The 17007-nt window shown below is 37.1% G+C and overlaps 1 protein-coding gene across 1 annotated transcript in view; it reads right to left on the reverse strand.

The window, feature by feature from the left end:
• Window positions 1-5875: 5875 nt before the first annotated feature.
• LOC132892113 (high-affinity choline transporter 1-like) overlaps window positions 5876-17007 on the reverse strand; it is a 59705-nt gene continuing 48573 nt past the window's right edge. Inside the window, exons 6-9 of the mRNA XM_060930511.1 lie at window positions 13305-13448; window positions 12574-12727; window positions 6914-7131; window positions 5876-6523 (exon numbers count right to left, since the gene is read on the reverse strand). Coding sequence (XP_060786494.1) covers window positions 5876-6523; window positions 6914-7131; window positions 12574-12727; window positions 13305-13448 — 1164 coding nt within the window. The remainder of the gene's footprint in view (window positions 6524-6913; window positions 7132-12573; window positions 12728-13304; window positions 13449-17007) is intronic.

Raw genomic sequence — 17007 nt, forward strand, 5'->3', positions numbered from 1 at the left:
AACTCCGGAATGTCTTTTGGAGCTATTTCTAAATAACTGCAAATTCCAAGATCAGTTCAAACAATTGCATCCAAATTATTGTGAAGTGTAGTCACTTTGCCAAGCCACTTTGCTTCAAGAAAACCCAAACTGTCACCCTCAGCTGAAAGGAAATTAGTTTAGATGGTCAGGAACAACCAGGGAACCACCATGGCACAGCCCTGCCATGAACTGGAAGCCGATGGATCACTGTCTACAGTTCAGATCACCATGGACTAAGAGGCTGCTATCCAAGAAATAACCCCCTGCTCCAAAATTGACACCTTAAAGCTTAACTAAAGTTTGAAGCTGACTACATGGACAAAGAAAAAAGCCCTCTAGAGGAAAGCTATATGGTCAGATGAGACAAAGATTGAGTTGCTTGGCCACAATGACCACCATGTACAGAGGGACATTGTACCCGCTGGTGGTGGTGGTAGGATCATCATGCTCTGGGGCTGTTTTGCTGCTAGTGGAACTGGTTCACTGCACAAAGTGGATGGAATAATGAAGAAGGAGGGCTCCCTCAGAATTCTTCAGCATAAACCATCAGAAACTTGGACATGACTTGGGACTTACAACAGGACAATGAACCCAAACACGCATCAGAGCTGGTTATGGAGGATAAAACAGACTAACATTAAGCTTAAAACAAGCCCTGACTTCAACTCTATTGAAAATATATGGACCATGCTTATAAATCGAGTTCATGCCAAGAAAAAAAAAATTAATTGAACTCTACCAATTCTACCATGAAGAGTCATGAAATATCCAACCAGAATTCTGCCAGAAACTTGTTCATGGTAAACAAAAAATGTTTGGTCAAGGTGAATCTTGCGAAGAGATATTTTAGCAAAATATTAGGTGTGCTGTATGTATATTTTTGACCCTGTATGTATAATTTTGACCCTGTGTTGATTTCAGAAAACACAAAGAAAATTAAAACTTGTGCACCAAATTCTAGTGTTTTTTTTTTTTTTAAAGATGTATGCTGTACATTCTGCCACAGAAAAAGAACAGTTCAAAGAAATTACTGAAAGCCCAAATATTGGCATGACATTCATATCCAAGATGACATTCACGTCACTGTATGTAAACTTCTTACCACAATTTTATATTACATATAAAATATAAAAACAGTTATTCCATGAAACTGAGTCGTACATGAGCTGATAGCCGATGAGGCGGTTAGCACTGAGTTGGCTATAAGCCATGTACGACAAAATTGAGTGGAATAACTGTTTTATTCTGTCCACATTCACTGGATTTTGAGAAACAGAGCATTTTTATTTTTTGCAAATTCAATAAATAAAACCTTTATACATAATGTCTGACAAAATAATTTTGGCTTAGAATGTAAACAAACCGGTGAAATGACAGGAGCAATTTGTCGTGTAGCAAAAATGCTATAGCCAAAATGCTATACTACTACTACTGCTACTACTACTACTACTACTACTACTACTAATAATAATAATAATAATAATAATAATAATAATTCTTGAAAAATAAAAAGATACAGTTTTACCATGAAATACTTTCATTCCATATTTTATTGCTTTGTTTTTTTTGGAGTTTTGTTTTTGAGTAGAGTTTTTATTTCATCTTCAGTTGGTTCAGCAACACTGTCTGCCATTTTCTTCTTCTACTTTAGTTTTTTTTTTTTGTCAGCTGGCAAACCAACTTAAGACTGTATTACTGCCACTGACTGGGCTGGAGTGTGGAACAGGAGATCTCACCTCATCTCATTATCTCTAGCCGCTTTATCCGGTTCTACAGGGTCACAGGCAAGCTGGAGCCTATCCCAGCTGACTACGGCCGAAGGCGGGGTACACCCTGGACAAGTCGCCAGGTCATCACAGGGCTGACACATAGACACAGACACCATTCACACTCCCATTCACACCTACGGTCAATTTAGAGTCACCAGTTAACCTAACCTGCATGTCTTTGGACTGTGGGGGAAACTGGAGCACCCGGAGGAAGCCCACGCGGACATGGGGAGAACATGCAAACTCCACACAGAAAGGCCCTTGCCGGCCATGGGGCTCGAACCCGGACCTTCTTGCTGTGAGGCAACAGCGCCAACCATTACACCACTGTGCCACCTGGGGGAAAATATATATATATTATTTTACCTATTTCTATTTCTTTTAAATACTTGATAAAGTGATATATCTGACTTGATGCACTCCACCATTTTGTTTTTCTCTACTCATGGTATATGAGCTGATAGCCTAGTTGTCAGGATGCAGCCACTTACAGATGTAATTGCAGAGGACAGCGGGGAACAAACAGTAACAAAGCCAAATCATGAAACAAGAATCATGGTCATGGACAGCGGTCATACTGGACACTAGTAGTAGAGTAGCCAATCAGGGCACACAATTGCTCATGATAACAGTTGAAATAATCATGACTGCATGATTGGGTAACAATGAAGTGAGCAGGCACAGGGAAAACATTTACTTCATTATTTAGCTTATTATTTGCTCATTCTTTTGTGTGAATGTTTGTTCGTTTAATTAAAAAACCCACTTGGAATAAAAAAAAAGTTATTGTCCAAAAATGTAAAAATAGTTTCAATTATTAATTACCACATTATGCAATGCTTAACAACAATATATGTAATGCTTAACAATGACACAATATATTAATATATTTTAACACTTTATATTTCATTGTTTTTTGGTTAAAAACAAATGCCATGTGTCCTTATCAACTGGATTTAGTGACTGCTAATGTCTTTAGCAATTACTAATGCCTATATTGAGGATGCACGCTTCAAAGACGCTTTTAGAAAAGTTGCTTTTAAGACTCTTTCTTATGAGTGAGGTCAGGAAAACCACATACAGAGACAACATTCACTGCTTAAGAACGTCTTTAAACTCGCTCTTTAGCCCTAAAGTGCAACGTGATCAGGAAACCTACCCCTGATATTTATAATAGTCCGAGTCTAGTCATCCATATTTGCTTATGTGAAACAAATACTAAATAATATGCAATCATTAACATTTGTGGGGACTTATTGATATAATGTATTCCCTAGCCCCTTACCCTAAACTTACTCACAACTAAATGCTTAATCTTTACCATAAACCTAACTCTAACCTGAACCCTAAACCTAAGTCTTAACCCTCAAACAGCCCTTTGAAGAAGTGAGGACCAGCCAAAATATCTTGACATCCCAAAAAAATGTCCTCATTCTGTTGGTAAATAATGTATATACTTATTTACCAACAGAGTGAGGACATTTTTTTGGGATGTGAAGACCATGGTCTTCAGTATGTAGCAAGTACACACACACACACACATACACACACACACTAGTGCCAAACAATACAATTTATTCCTCATACTTCATATATTTATTACTATTTTGTAAGACTATATTAGTAAACAAAAGATATTTTCTCACAGAGATGACCTTCGAGCTGAATAAAGCATTTCTACCTTATATTTTGAAGTATTTAACTTGCTATGTGCTGGATATATAAACATCTCACATAAAAATAGACCGTTACTTGTACAATAAAATAATAAAACATACATTCACAAACCATAGGTGCTAAAGAAGGCAACTGGACTTCCTTGAAATTCTTGAAGACATTTCACCTCTCATCCGAAAGGCTTCTTCAGTTCTGTCTGACTAGTGGGGAGTTCCAGGTATTTATCCTCTAGTGGACCAAAAGCAACCCTAAGGAGAGTCGTTGAGGTCACATGGGTCATTGAGTCATCCTGCAGGTGTTAGGGTCACTGGAGGCCAGGTGTGAATGGTATTAGCAGCCTCAAGGGTCGTTAGGGTGATCTGTGGGTCATTGGCTTTCTCTGCCATCATGCAAGTCATTGAAGTCAGCTGAATCTTGGTGTGGATGTGTATTCAGTTTTCTTGGAAGTTTGCCAAGGACTGCATGGTAGATGGCTGATAAATGGTGTCTGAGAGGACTAGACTAGACTAGAGGATAAATACCTGGAACTCACTGAGAAGTGAAACGTCTTCAAGAATTTCCAGCAAGTCCAGTTACCTTCTTTAGCACCTACGGTTTACAATGACCTGGATGACTGATAACCTCCACAGACATATATTCACAAATACCTGCCTGTCAAACAAGCAAAATATATAATTTCTAACTACAGCTTTGTTCAGAAAACAGTACATACTGAATCCCATTTTAGATGAAAAACCAGAAGGAAAATGTCCTTTCTCATTAAAGTGTGGACATTTGGCCTGATGCCATGACAAACACATTGCATGATTTTAAGGCAGGTATACAAGCAAAGAAAATTCAAGGCAAATTCTATAATCAACAGCAACACTGCAGGATACCATAAAACATACAATTTTTTTTAAACTTATCCCATCACCAAAACAATGAGTTTTTATTAGATATTAATTGATCACAGTGAATATTAGAAGAAAACTTGCTCTCATCACAGAAATACTGTACTGTCTTGACAATATTGCGCACAAGTACTAGATTGCAGAGAAAACCTACAGTATACACCACTAAATCAGCTTCTCTGGTAAAATCAATTTAATTCATCACCAGTTCTTTTTTTAGTGTTGAACCCTTAAAGACACAAAACTTACTGAAAAAAGCCTTATGGAATGATGCAGAACCCTATGGATGTAAATTGTAACAAGCCATTGGCTGGGGTTTGATTGATCTAGGAGAGAGGAGGAAGATCTACTGCTTTCACGGACACCAACAATGTAAATACTGTATATTAAGATTACATTTTTGCATTTGTAATCATGGACCAGTAATAAAAATGAGTTTCACTAAATCTGTTTCTTCTTTAAAGTCCATAAGAAGTGGCTTGTGAACCATGATTTGCCACACTCTTTCCAAATCTAAACAAACTTGACAGAAATTTAGAAAACTAGCGAAATATGGCAAACACTGAACACTGACCTTTTCAGCCTTTGTGGAGGATTGATGTCTGTATACATTAATAAGAAGGGTATCCTAAACTATGATGCACTTCATAAAATAAAAACTATGCTCAGTTTATAATGGTATCAAAAATATTATAGTGCTGATTGGTATGAGAAAAAAAAAGAATATGAATTCATCCTTAATTACTCTCACTGCACAGAGACTCATCGGTTCTATCAAGTGTTGCAAGGCTGCTCTATTAGACATGTACAATACCAGTCAAAAGTTCAGACACAGCTTCTAATTCAATGTTTTTTTCTTTATTTTTATTAATTAAAAGTCACTTCATGTCTTAAAGTAATGATGAATGTTGTTTCTCTTTACTTAGTTGAGCAGTTCTTGACATAATATGCATAGATTACTACAGTTGGACTACAATAGGGCTACTTACTGTATTTATTATTTAATATTTATTGTTTGATCTCAAATGCATTAAGAAGGCAAGAAATTAATCCACTAATTAACTTCTGATGAGTTACACCTATTAATTGAAAAGCATTCCAGGTGACTACTTCATGAAGCTGGTTAAGATAATAGTAATCATGTGCAAAGCGTCATCAACGCAAACACTGGCTACTTTGAAGAAACTAAAATATGAAACATTTTCTTTTTTTTTAAACACTTTGTTTACCACATAATTCCATACATGTTCCACATGTAATTTCATACTTTTGATGTCTTCAGTATTGTTCTACAATGTAGAAAATACAGAATCAAAATACAAAAAAAAGCATATGAATGAGTAGGGGTGTGCAAAATTTTGACCGGTACTGTATATTCAACGGGTCAGATTTTCATTTTAACAATTACTTTCTGGAGTAACAATTTAACATAAACAATTCATTTAAACAGCATGAAGTTTTAGTAATCTTAAGATATGTTCCACTGAATCACACATCAGTGACACAAAATCCTGATTAACCTTCATTATTCAGTTCTGTACTGATTTCACTTTCGTCGAAAAGCACCACCGTGTTCATGAATGTTCCTGCCAAGGAGGATGCAGTCCTTGGTTTATATGGAGCCATTTCTGACAGGATGATATTGTCATTGTTTACAAGAATGGTCTTGTCCATGATTTCCTTGCTATGTTTGGCAACCACAGCATTCAAAAAGTCATACTTAGGAGAGAGTGTGCCACTTTCAAAGAGATACTTGGCTGTGTATGAGAAGACGGCATTGCCCAAAAGTGAAGCTAGCATGGCTACAGTTTTGAAAGGGAACTTCTGCACCACAACATACTCCACGTCTTTGGTCAGATGGTGCACTGTCTGTTCTTCATACCAACCTGGGTAATAAATGAAAGGTGGAAGCTTGAGGTAGGGTTCTCCGCCACCAATTCTCAGAAGCAAGCCAAAGATGTAGCCAGCTACTGAACCATAAGTATTAGTTCCCTTAATGAAGAGCACACTAATTAGCTGAGGAAAGATAATAACATAGACAAGATCTGAGCTCAGGTACCACAGGCCATAAACTGTTCCAGTCAGGAGAGCCATGGCCGTGGCCAAAGCACCAAACACAAAGATCGTGACTCGCATCACCCAGACAATTTCTCGATCAGATGCCTACACAGAAATAAAAGATAGCTGTGTTAGTAAATTCTGTACTTTATTAACTCTCATGATCTGCTGAGTACTTGGCAACTTTTCTTTATATCTTTTGACAAAATCTGCTTCTCAAAATATTATTGATACTAGACACATATCCCATGTACATGTTTAAGCCAAATCATTTAAGATGAAAAATGTCTAATGAGTAAAAAAAGCAAACAATTTTATTTCTGACTCAAATCAGTGACAAAGGGTTGGATAAGTTGTATAGACAATTGATGGAAAATAAAATAAATGTTTTGCTGAAAATTATTAAAGATGGCCTTGGTCAAAGAGACAACAAATACTAGGCACTGAACACAAGACATTGAGAGCACATGCCCTTGTCTCTAAACAGTTTCTTACCGACTGACGGAAAGCAAGCTGGTAGATGTTGTGTGCAAACATTGAACTTGCTGAAAGAATGGATGAATCTGCTGATGACATCACAGCAGCTGAAACGGCCCCCAAGCCAAAGAATGAGACAAAAGATGGGCAAAGATGTTGAAGCACAATAGGCAGAATCATGTCCGATTCATCTTTCTCCATGGGTGGCACAGAACCATATGATGTTTGGTTCCAGTCTGAAAAATGTCCATTATTGATCATGCTGATTAAAATGTGTATTCACTAATGTTTTAATAATAAAATAAAAACAGTACAGATTTCCATGATTATATAAGGCTGTTGAAATAAAGCAATAAGTAGTTATGGTTAGTCTTTGGAACAAAAGCTTATGGTCAGCAAATTTAATGAAATTAATGGCCACTTCTTATGTAATACTTAATTTGTTTTTATTTATTCACTCATTTTGCAATTACTGTTCTTCACTCAGGAGCAATCTAGAGACATGCATGTCTGTTTTGCTCTACTGAATCCCCCAAACCTCTAAAGTGAGCTTAAATTAAAACACTTTCACAAATCTACAGCTAAAAAACCTCAACACAAAATGTTTCATTTCAAAAACTGTTTTATTAAATTTCAAAGAGAACTCAGATTCCCAAAGTGCAATGATTTTTTTTAATTCACCCTCCTACTCTGTTTACTGCCTAATGTGCATGTCATACTGATTCAGGTAATTTATGTACAATTTTTATTATAAATTTATAATTGTTTTTATATATTTTATAGAAGTATATTATGTAACTTTCCACACACACACACACACACACACACACACACACACACACACACACACACGTGTGTATGTATTATATATATATATATATATATATATATATATATATATATATATATATATATATATATGCACACACACCACACACATTATATATATATATATATATATATATATATATATATATATATATATATATATATATATGTGTGTGTGTGTGTGTGTATACTGTATATATAAGAGAGAGAGAGAGAGAGAGATGGGTTTCAGTCACATGACTTTTCTTAGTGGTTTTACAGGAACTGAAATAGCTGGTGGTCTAAACGGCTGCCGTAGTGCAAACATCTAGAGATAACTTATCAGAGTATGCTCGTAATCTAGAAGCCACTGCTTGCTTTAGATATATTCAGAAGATTACTATGTGCAATGGAATCGACCCCGACAGTCTGGGAAAGAAGGATTTGTCATACGATCTCAAAAATTACACTTCAGTTGAGTTCCCCAACATCTCGAACTATCTGGTGTTCCCCATTAGTCAGACAGAACTGAAGAAGCCTTTCGGATGAGAGGTGAAATGTCTTCAAGAATCTTCAAGCAAGTCCAGTTGCTCTCTTTTACCACCCACAGTTCACTATGACCTGGATGACTGAGAATCTTCACAGACATGTTCACCACTATACTTCCAGGTTTTAATAATGTATTGGACAGCTCTTAACCCAATTCCAGTCATTTCAGCAATCTGCTTAGTTGTTTTCTTTGCTTGATCCAGGCCAATAATTTGACCTTCTGAAACACAGTAACATCTTTTCGATGAGCACAGGATACGTCTTCTGACATGTTTGTTTAAGAAATGAGAAGCTACTCACTGTGTCAGTTAGGGTTAAAAGAATTGTTGCAGCTAAAACACAATCACTGCAGTAATTATCCAGTCAAAGGTTCTCATGTATTTGCTTATTCAACATACTTGCCAACTTTTCAAAATTCTCATGGGGGAGAAAATTGCGTGAACGACATTTTCAATTGGACGAGGGTATGATGCGCGGTTGAAATGATAAAAACAGTGGATCCCAATTAACTGCAAACCATTTGAAATTTATACAATTAAAGAGTTTTTGAATTGTTGATATTGTTCTATCAATTACTATAGGTTATAGGATTCATGTATCAGGCATGAGATAGCGCAGAGTGAAAAATCTGAAATACCGTATTTTTCGGACTATAAGTCGCACTTTTTTTCATGGTTCGGCTGGCAATGCGACTTATACTCCGGTGCGACGTATATATGTTTTTTTTTTTTTCCACCGCGGAATAACTGGAGCTGATGCTGAGTCTGACGACAGCCACGCAGAAGAAGAGGAAACGGCGCTTCATCTGCCGCTGGAGGCAGAGTTGTTCAGAAGCGACACCGAGGATGAGGAATTCAATGGATTTGCTGATTTGGAGTGAAATCATCAGCTTGATAAACTTGATTGACCTGTGTTTTATTATTAATGATAGGCCTATAGTTATTTAAATAAGTTATGTAGTGATTTTAGGCAGTGCTTAATTTGTGAAGTGGGAGGTCCCGGAACGCAGGAGGTGGGTGGGTCCGGCGACTCAAAAAAAAAAAAAGGCGGGGGATGGTTTACTATAACTTTACGCACATGCGCTTATTGTGTGTGTAAAATAATAATAATAATAATAATAATAATAATAATAATAATAATATCAGACATTATGATCTTAGAAAACGCTTTAGTGACAAACAGTTACAGACAGTAATATGTCGTGATATTATATTATAAAATATTAATTTTTATTAGTCTATATATTAAATTATATATTACATTTATCTTCTAAAATAACAGACTGTACTCATCACAACCGGTTTATTTCACCATTGGAGATCAGATCACACAAGACATGAGTTAAATGACTCATTTTAAGGATTTAAGTAGGGGATTTAAAAGCGGTTGTTGTTGTTTTTTTCACTAGACGGTTGTTTTTACTACCGTACCTGTCTTTGGAGATGATATACCTATAGCCTACTTGACCTCTGATTTGATGAAATAAAATTCGACAAAAATGAAGAATGACACTCCTCGATGATGACTACAGCTTTAATAACACAGATGAAAGAGCCATGGGGCGATAATAAGCCCTACCGGTAAAAATATTCTAAAAGCAAACTGATTAATGCATCAGTAATAGGCTACTAATATTAGTTATAATAATAATATAGGCTATTAGTAATAACGATAGTGATAGTATTAAAGATAGTAGTAGATATTTAAAATAATCAGACTAGGCTACTTACAGGGCAAAGGGCGCGTTATCACTGCTCAGCTGTTCGTTTATTAAATAAGCAATGCAGTCGCGCAGTAACCACGCGCCGCTTATCAGATACAATCACAGATTCTATGGATAGAATAACCCTTCAAAAAAGTGCGACTTATAGTCCGGTGCGACGTATATATGTTTTTTTCGTCTTCATAATGCATTTTTTGGCTGATGCGACTTAAACTCCGGAGCGACGTATAGTCCGGAAAATACGGTAATACTCGAATTTTAATATAATAACAATGAAAGGGAAGTCTGCTTAAATCAGATTTTTAGCTGAAAAATCTCATGCCTGAATATTGTATACATACAGAGACCCACAGAAAAAAACACAAGTGACGCTTTAGAAGAATGTTTATAATTTCTTAAAATAAAAGAAAAAAGAAAGAAAGAAAGCACAACTTTATTCATCACACACTTGTGAAATTTCCTCTCTGCATTTAACCCATCTGAAGCAGTGAACACACACATGCGCACACACACGTGAGCAATGAGCACACACACATACCCAGAGCAGTGGGCAGCCATGCTAACAGCGCCTGGGGAGCAGTTGGGAGTTAGGTGCCTCGCTCAAGGGCACCTCAGCCCAAGGCCGTCCCATATTAACCTAACCTCATGTCTTTAAACTGTGGGGGAAACCGGAGCACCTGGAGGAAACCCACACAAACACGGGGAGAACATGGAAACTCCACATAGAAAGGCCCTCGCCAGCTGCTGGGTTCGAACCCAGAACCTTCTTGCTGTGAGGTGACTGTGCTAACCACTACACCACCGTGCCGCCCAAAATAGTCACAGTGAATGAAAGTATTATTGGATTGCATCAAATGTGTTTTCCTTCTGTAAGCTCATGTAAAAATAGAGAGAACTATAATATCATATATAAATAAAATGTTAAGATTCAACCAAAATAGTAACAACTCAATTAAATAAATACTGCACTGTCTTAGTACTACTAAAATGCATCTCTCTCACGAAACACTTTCCAACAGAATTTTTAAAAAGCACTAGAAATACTATCAAAATCCTATCGGAATGCATCAAAGGAATTTGCTCATTTGCAAACTTTGAAAGTTCTCATCTCATCTCATTATCTCTAGCCGCTTTATCCTTCTACAGGGTCGCAGGCAAGCTGGAGCCTATCCCAGCTGACTTTGAAAGTTTTCAAACAAAATTTAAAAATGGCACTATAAATACTACCATACTATCAAAATATACTCCACAAAGAAATTCACTCGAATGCAAAATTTTAGTACTACCAAAATACACTCACTAGTAATAATTTTTCACTTAAAACCTCAAAACTCTATCAAAATCAATCACTTTCCAGATAATTCACTTGTAAACTTTCACTTAAAACTTTCAAACATAAATTCAAAATAGCACCAAGACACTACCACACTATTCAAATACGCTCATCAAACAAATTCTCTGTCATGCAAAATTTCACTAAACACTTTAGAAGTTGTACAGTTTGTTTCTGAAATGGTATAGAAGACTAGTTTAATTTCACACTCAAATGTCCATTATATTCTGATTTAAGGTATCTTTACCTTAAAATGTGCAACTGGCTGGTCAAACATTTGCTTATCCATGGAAATTCATTCTCCCATGCAACCTGGTATTTGCATTCACATTTTTGCCGTTTGGTATTGGGTTTAGTGGCCATGATGAATGACTGCCTGTAAAAAATGTCGGACAGCCTGGGTGAATCCTGCATTACGGAAGTGACTGTCGTTCTGTTCGTTGATTGGTTAAAAATCAGTTGACGTCAGCAGTGTTTCTCATATGATTCTGATTGGACATAATCGGGAGTATTTTTAACTTGGCAGTAGGGATTTCCCAAAACCGGGAGATTATCCAGTTTTTAACAAATACGATTGGGAGGCGGGAGACGGAGGCTAAAATTGGGAGCCTCCCGCCGAAATCGGGAGGGTTGGCAAGTATGATTTAAATCCAAGCAGCATCTTATTTTTTTTGGACAGGCAGTGTATACACACACACACACACACACACACACACACACACACACACACGTCCAAATATCTGAGACCATTGCTTTTATTTTGCATTTATTTTTAGTTTGAGTTTCATTACAAATTATATTATTGACAACAACTTGGGTGAAAAGTAGAATCTTTGAAAGTTTTATATGTCTAATAAATTGTTTAAAAAATAAATTCATAATTTTTTTGCATAATAAATGTAATGAAGAAGTTTGTGTAGGAGGTTGACATTTTAGTGTCCATATGAACGCCTCTGACTCAGAAGTAAAACATGGAATTGAAACTGAATATGGCCAAAAGTATCTGGACACCTGACTCTCACAGCCATATGCAGGCCTTCTCCAAGCTGTTGCCACAAAGTTGGAAGCATATAATTGTCTAGAATAACTCTGTATGTTGTAGCATTAAGACTTGCTTACTACTACTGTAATTAGAAGGCTCAAAAGTGTTCCAGCATGACAATGATCACAGGATATTTGCACAAAGCAAGCTACATAAAGACATTGTTGGCCAAGGTATGGCCATATAGTGTATAAATATTTATATCATCAGGTTAAATGCCATACCTGTAGATGCCCCTATGGCTCCGATTAAAATGGAAGGGAGCGCCATAATGAGGCAGCCGAAGGCAGCCAGGAACGAGAGGACTTGGGCATAAGTAGCTGAAGAAGCAGAAAGAACGCGTTGAAAATAGACCTGCCAGGGAATCCCCCCTAACATCTATAAAACACAAAACCACCACAGTAAATACCTAAATTGAGACAGACTTATAAAGAACAGGACAGAAATATTCAGACTGTAGAGATACCACACAGAAGCATCTTCTTTATGAGTATTTCAACTATTTTTCACATGTTAGATGAAGCTATGAAGAAAAATATTTATGAATCAACATTTGAAATTATGCAGGTCACCAAACAATATTAAAACCCAATTTAAATTTAATTCAAAATATTACAACTTGACTGAAAAAGAGCTTCTAGCAGAATAAATACCCTGCTGATCTCATGCTGTTTTGTCTGGTAAAGCTATGGCCTCTTTAAAAAAAAAAAAGTACTAAAATTTTGTCTTAATTTAAAAGAGAGAAAGCATGAACTAACTTGTTTTGTGAAAGTTAACTTTAACTGCAGAATAATTCTATGGTATAAGAGGAACAAAAAAACCCACATTGGGATATGTTATTATTAGAAAACAATCAACTTTAGGGTGGTAACAGTAACTTCACTTCATCACACCTCCCTGCCATTGAATATTTTCCTATAATACCATACCCTGTTTTATTTTATTCCACACTTACCAGAAGGCAAAAGTTATCTGCCCACATCCAACCATCTGAAGAATGAATTTTGCCCAGCCATGGGGTCTGAAATACTTTTTTCACTGCTGTCACACTTATGTCTGACACTGCAGGATTGGCTAAAGCAAAAGGTACACTGATCCACTGCAAAACAAGAAATAAACCCTGAAATGTGATACTTAATCAATTCAATTCAGTGCTGGTGATGCCACTGTAAATCACAGAATAAAATCCAATAATATAGTTTAAATGTACATAAAGATTTATTCTTGATTCAGTGTACACAAAAACGACATCTTAAAACCTGGAAACAATGTTCAATCACACACTTAAATAGTTGAGCATTAATTTAATTTATAATTAATCTTCAACAAACAAACAGGTCAATAGTTCTTAATTTTTAAGATGTTGGTTGCTTTCGGTATAGTTTTTATAGTTTTGGTATGGTTGCTGATGCCAGACAGGCTGGTTTGAGTATTTCAGAAACTGCTGATCTCCTAGAATGCAGTCACTTTGGGATGGAGTAGAAACTAAAAACAAAACAATAAAAACCAAATAAAAGTATAATAAATAAAAAGCAAGAACCTGTCAACTTGTGAATGTGGGAAACTGTCTTTTTTATATAAATATAGTTTTATTAGTTCATTAAATGAATAACCTTGCTTTTGTTTCTGATTACAAACATTTTTAAAAAAGAAAATTGCTCCTTGTGTATGAATATCTTAAGTAACCTTAGGTGGCAACTCTCATTCGCTTAGTTAAACAAGTTCTTTTCATTCAGTTTGTTCAAAAGATTAATTTGCTTGTTCAGTAAGCTAGCACATACAGAAAAAACAATTTGTTGTCGTTCCTTTGACTGTACTGCCTTCCTCCAAATCTTTCAGTGTCAGTAACAGCACTGAAAACCTGAGTTTGGAGTAGCCTCCAAACATGGCTACTTCTGACTACAGCTCCCAAGCACCACAGCGCCCCTTATCTCCGGAATACTAATAAGTGCACCTGTCTCCTATTTGCCAGTAATCACTTCCCTATATAAGCTCAGCAGTCACAAACACCCATTGGAAAGTATTGTTCTGTGTCTCTGTACCTGATCATACCAAGCCTTCTGACTTTCTTCCTGACTACTTGAGTTTTGACTCGCTTTACATTTATTTTCCGACTCCGTTTCCTCGCCTGCCCTTTGACATCCTGTTAGTTGATCAACTGACCTGTGCCCATCCCTAACTACATCTTCAGCCTACTGATTTGGATTTGTTGACAGTTTGTGATGCACCCGCTCTCCCCTGCACTTGCATCTGTAGGTGCCTGCTCCCTGACATTCAGCTCTTATGGGCATTCATTTCCTTGTTGTTAAACTTAAAATTACAAAATAGTAGCCACATTGCATTACTGTAACATTTGTCCTATCCTAAAATAAATTATTGGCCAATGTTATCAAGATAACACTATCTGAAAACAGTCTACAAGTAGCCTGGATGTTCAATAACTACAAAAGACATTGTGTATGCTGTTCTGTGAAACCATCTGAAATCACTTATTACATGGCTGTTTCAAATAATACAGAAAATTATTATAGACAAGATTTATGGAAATCACATACCATGTTTCCACTGTGATTGGTGTTCCATTTAGTAGGCTATATCTTTAAAAAGCTGGTTTATTCACTGAAATACCCAACAGCTGAAAATAAGAGAAGGCAAGTCACCGGTTTGTTCGTTGTCTAATAGCACTTCTGGATAAGACTGATCAGATATATTGCTGTAGCCAATGCCATGTAGAGAGAGAGTGTCACATCAACTTCATTCACTCCAATGGACCATATTTTTAACATCAAAGGCGGACCGTGAAGTCTCTCAACAGTTCCCAGAATTTAGCAGCAAATAGTAGCAGCACAGTAGAGCTGCAGCAGAATAGACCATTTGTGATGCATTTTTAAATGAACATTTAAGGAATTGTATTATGTATATAATCAGTATATTATCAAAAATCGATGTAAAAATATTTAATCTTTCAATCATGTGTCTACAATGAGTGCACTTAAACGCTTTTCTCCTTTTTTTGTTAAACCAAATGTTCTTTTAATCCTAAAGAAAGAGGAATGTCATATCTAAAGGTGACTTTAATATCATTCAACTTTACATCCACATAAATATTAATACATCCATGATCTATACCAGCCTCTCAACCTGGGTGCCGTCTGGCTTTGTTAGGGGTGCTGTCAAAAAATTTTATATTCTAACATTGTAATAAATAAAATGAATTAAAATTCCAAAAAAACGATAGTTACACTAATGCAAATCATGGCCGCCTCATGCATCATCAAAATTTGTCTCACGGCCCCCTTTCCCATGTCACAACGTCACTGCTGGGGTCAGCGCATGGTCAGCATGTGTAGGAGCCATATTTAGGTTGCTATATGACTTAGTATTTGCTGTTTCTATATGATTTAGTTTGGTAACCTGTAAAAGGAATTATGTTAGAATTACGTTAGATACTTACCTGATTGCCTTACCTGTCATGTGGTATGTAGCCACTCCCCTTGACGTGCCGGTGTGGCACGTCACTGCAAGCTTTAATTAGTCCTTTGAATCAGGGGTAAGAGAGATGACGAGGCGGAATAGTTTTCTGACCGCAATAAGCCGAATGCATTGGAATAACCTACTAAACTAACAGAGCTTTAGTTTCCCTTTTTGGATCCTTTGTTCACAACAATAAAGTAAACCGGAATTGTCTTAATGGAATAAACCACCATCTCATTTCATTGGACTTTCTGCGAGTGCTTAACTGGATTGTGTGTCGGGAACCTCATCAATCTTACATGGCAATGTTTGTTGCAAGGAATTGCTACTTCAGCGTGACTGCGTATATTTTATATGGGGGTGCCTTGAGAATTTGTATACTTCTGAAGGGTGCTGTGACTGAAAAAAGGTTGAGAAATGCTGATCTATACTGTTTGTCCATCAGCATCGCAGGGGAAGGGAAGCCAGATCCAATCCCAGCTGACTTCAGGTGAGAGGCAGGATTCACCCTGGGTTACCAGAGAGATGGACACCCATTCACACCTATGGGCAATTCACATCATCATCATCATCATCCTTGTCGCTAGCGACAATAGGAGGCCATATTCAGGACTGTTTATTCCTGCGGCGGGCGCGTCGTGCTGACGCTCGTTCTTTAAGTCTCACATCGATCACAGTTTTGCCATGATGCACCCACTGCCGCCAGATGTCACTGTCAGCAGAGAGATTGTACCAATCCTCTGGGAAGCTACAAATGTCGAGGTCTTCATTCACACAATCTTTCCATCGCTTTTTGGGTCTGCCCCGAGAATGCTTTCCATGGGCTAGCTCCCCAAACAAGAGCTGCTTTGGAATTCTGATACTGTCCATCCTGCAGACATGGCCCAGCCATCGCAGATGGTTTGATCTTATGGTTGCCTCGATGGAGTTGCAACAGGCTTTCTTTAGCACTTCTGCATTTGTGATACGTTGCCACCATCGGATCCTGAGGATTCGGCGCAGTGAGCGTTGGTGGAAGCACTCCAACAAGTGTATATGCCGGGCTAGTGTAGTCCAGGTCTCGCTGCCATAAAGAAGTGTTGTTAAGATTATGGCCTTATAGACTACTAGTTTGGTGGTAATTGATAGTCCTTTCCTATCGCAGCAACGTGCTGAGAGGGAGCGAAAGGAGCCGGCTGCTCTGT

Source organism: Neoarius graeffei, chromosome 9, assembly GCF_027579695.1.
Source record: "Neoarius graeffei isolate fNeoGra1 chromosome 9, fNeoGra1.pri, whole genome shotgun sequence".
In the NCBI taxonomy this organism is placed as follows: domain Eukaryota; kingdom Metazoa; phylum Chordata; class Actinopteri; order Siluriformes; family Ariidae; genus Neoarius; species Neoarius graeffei.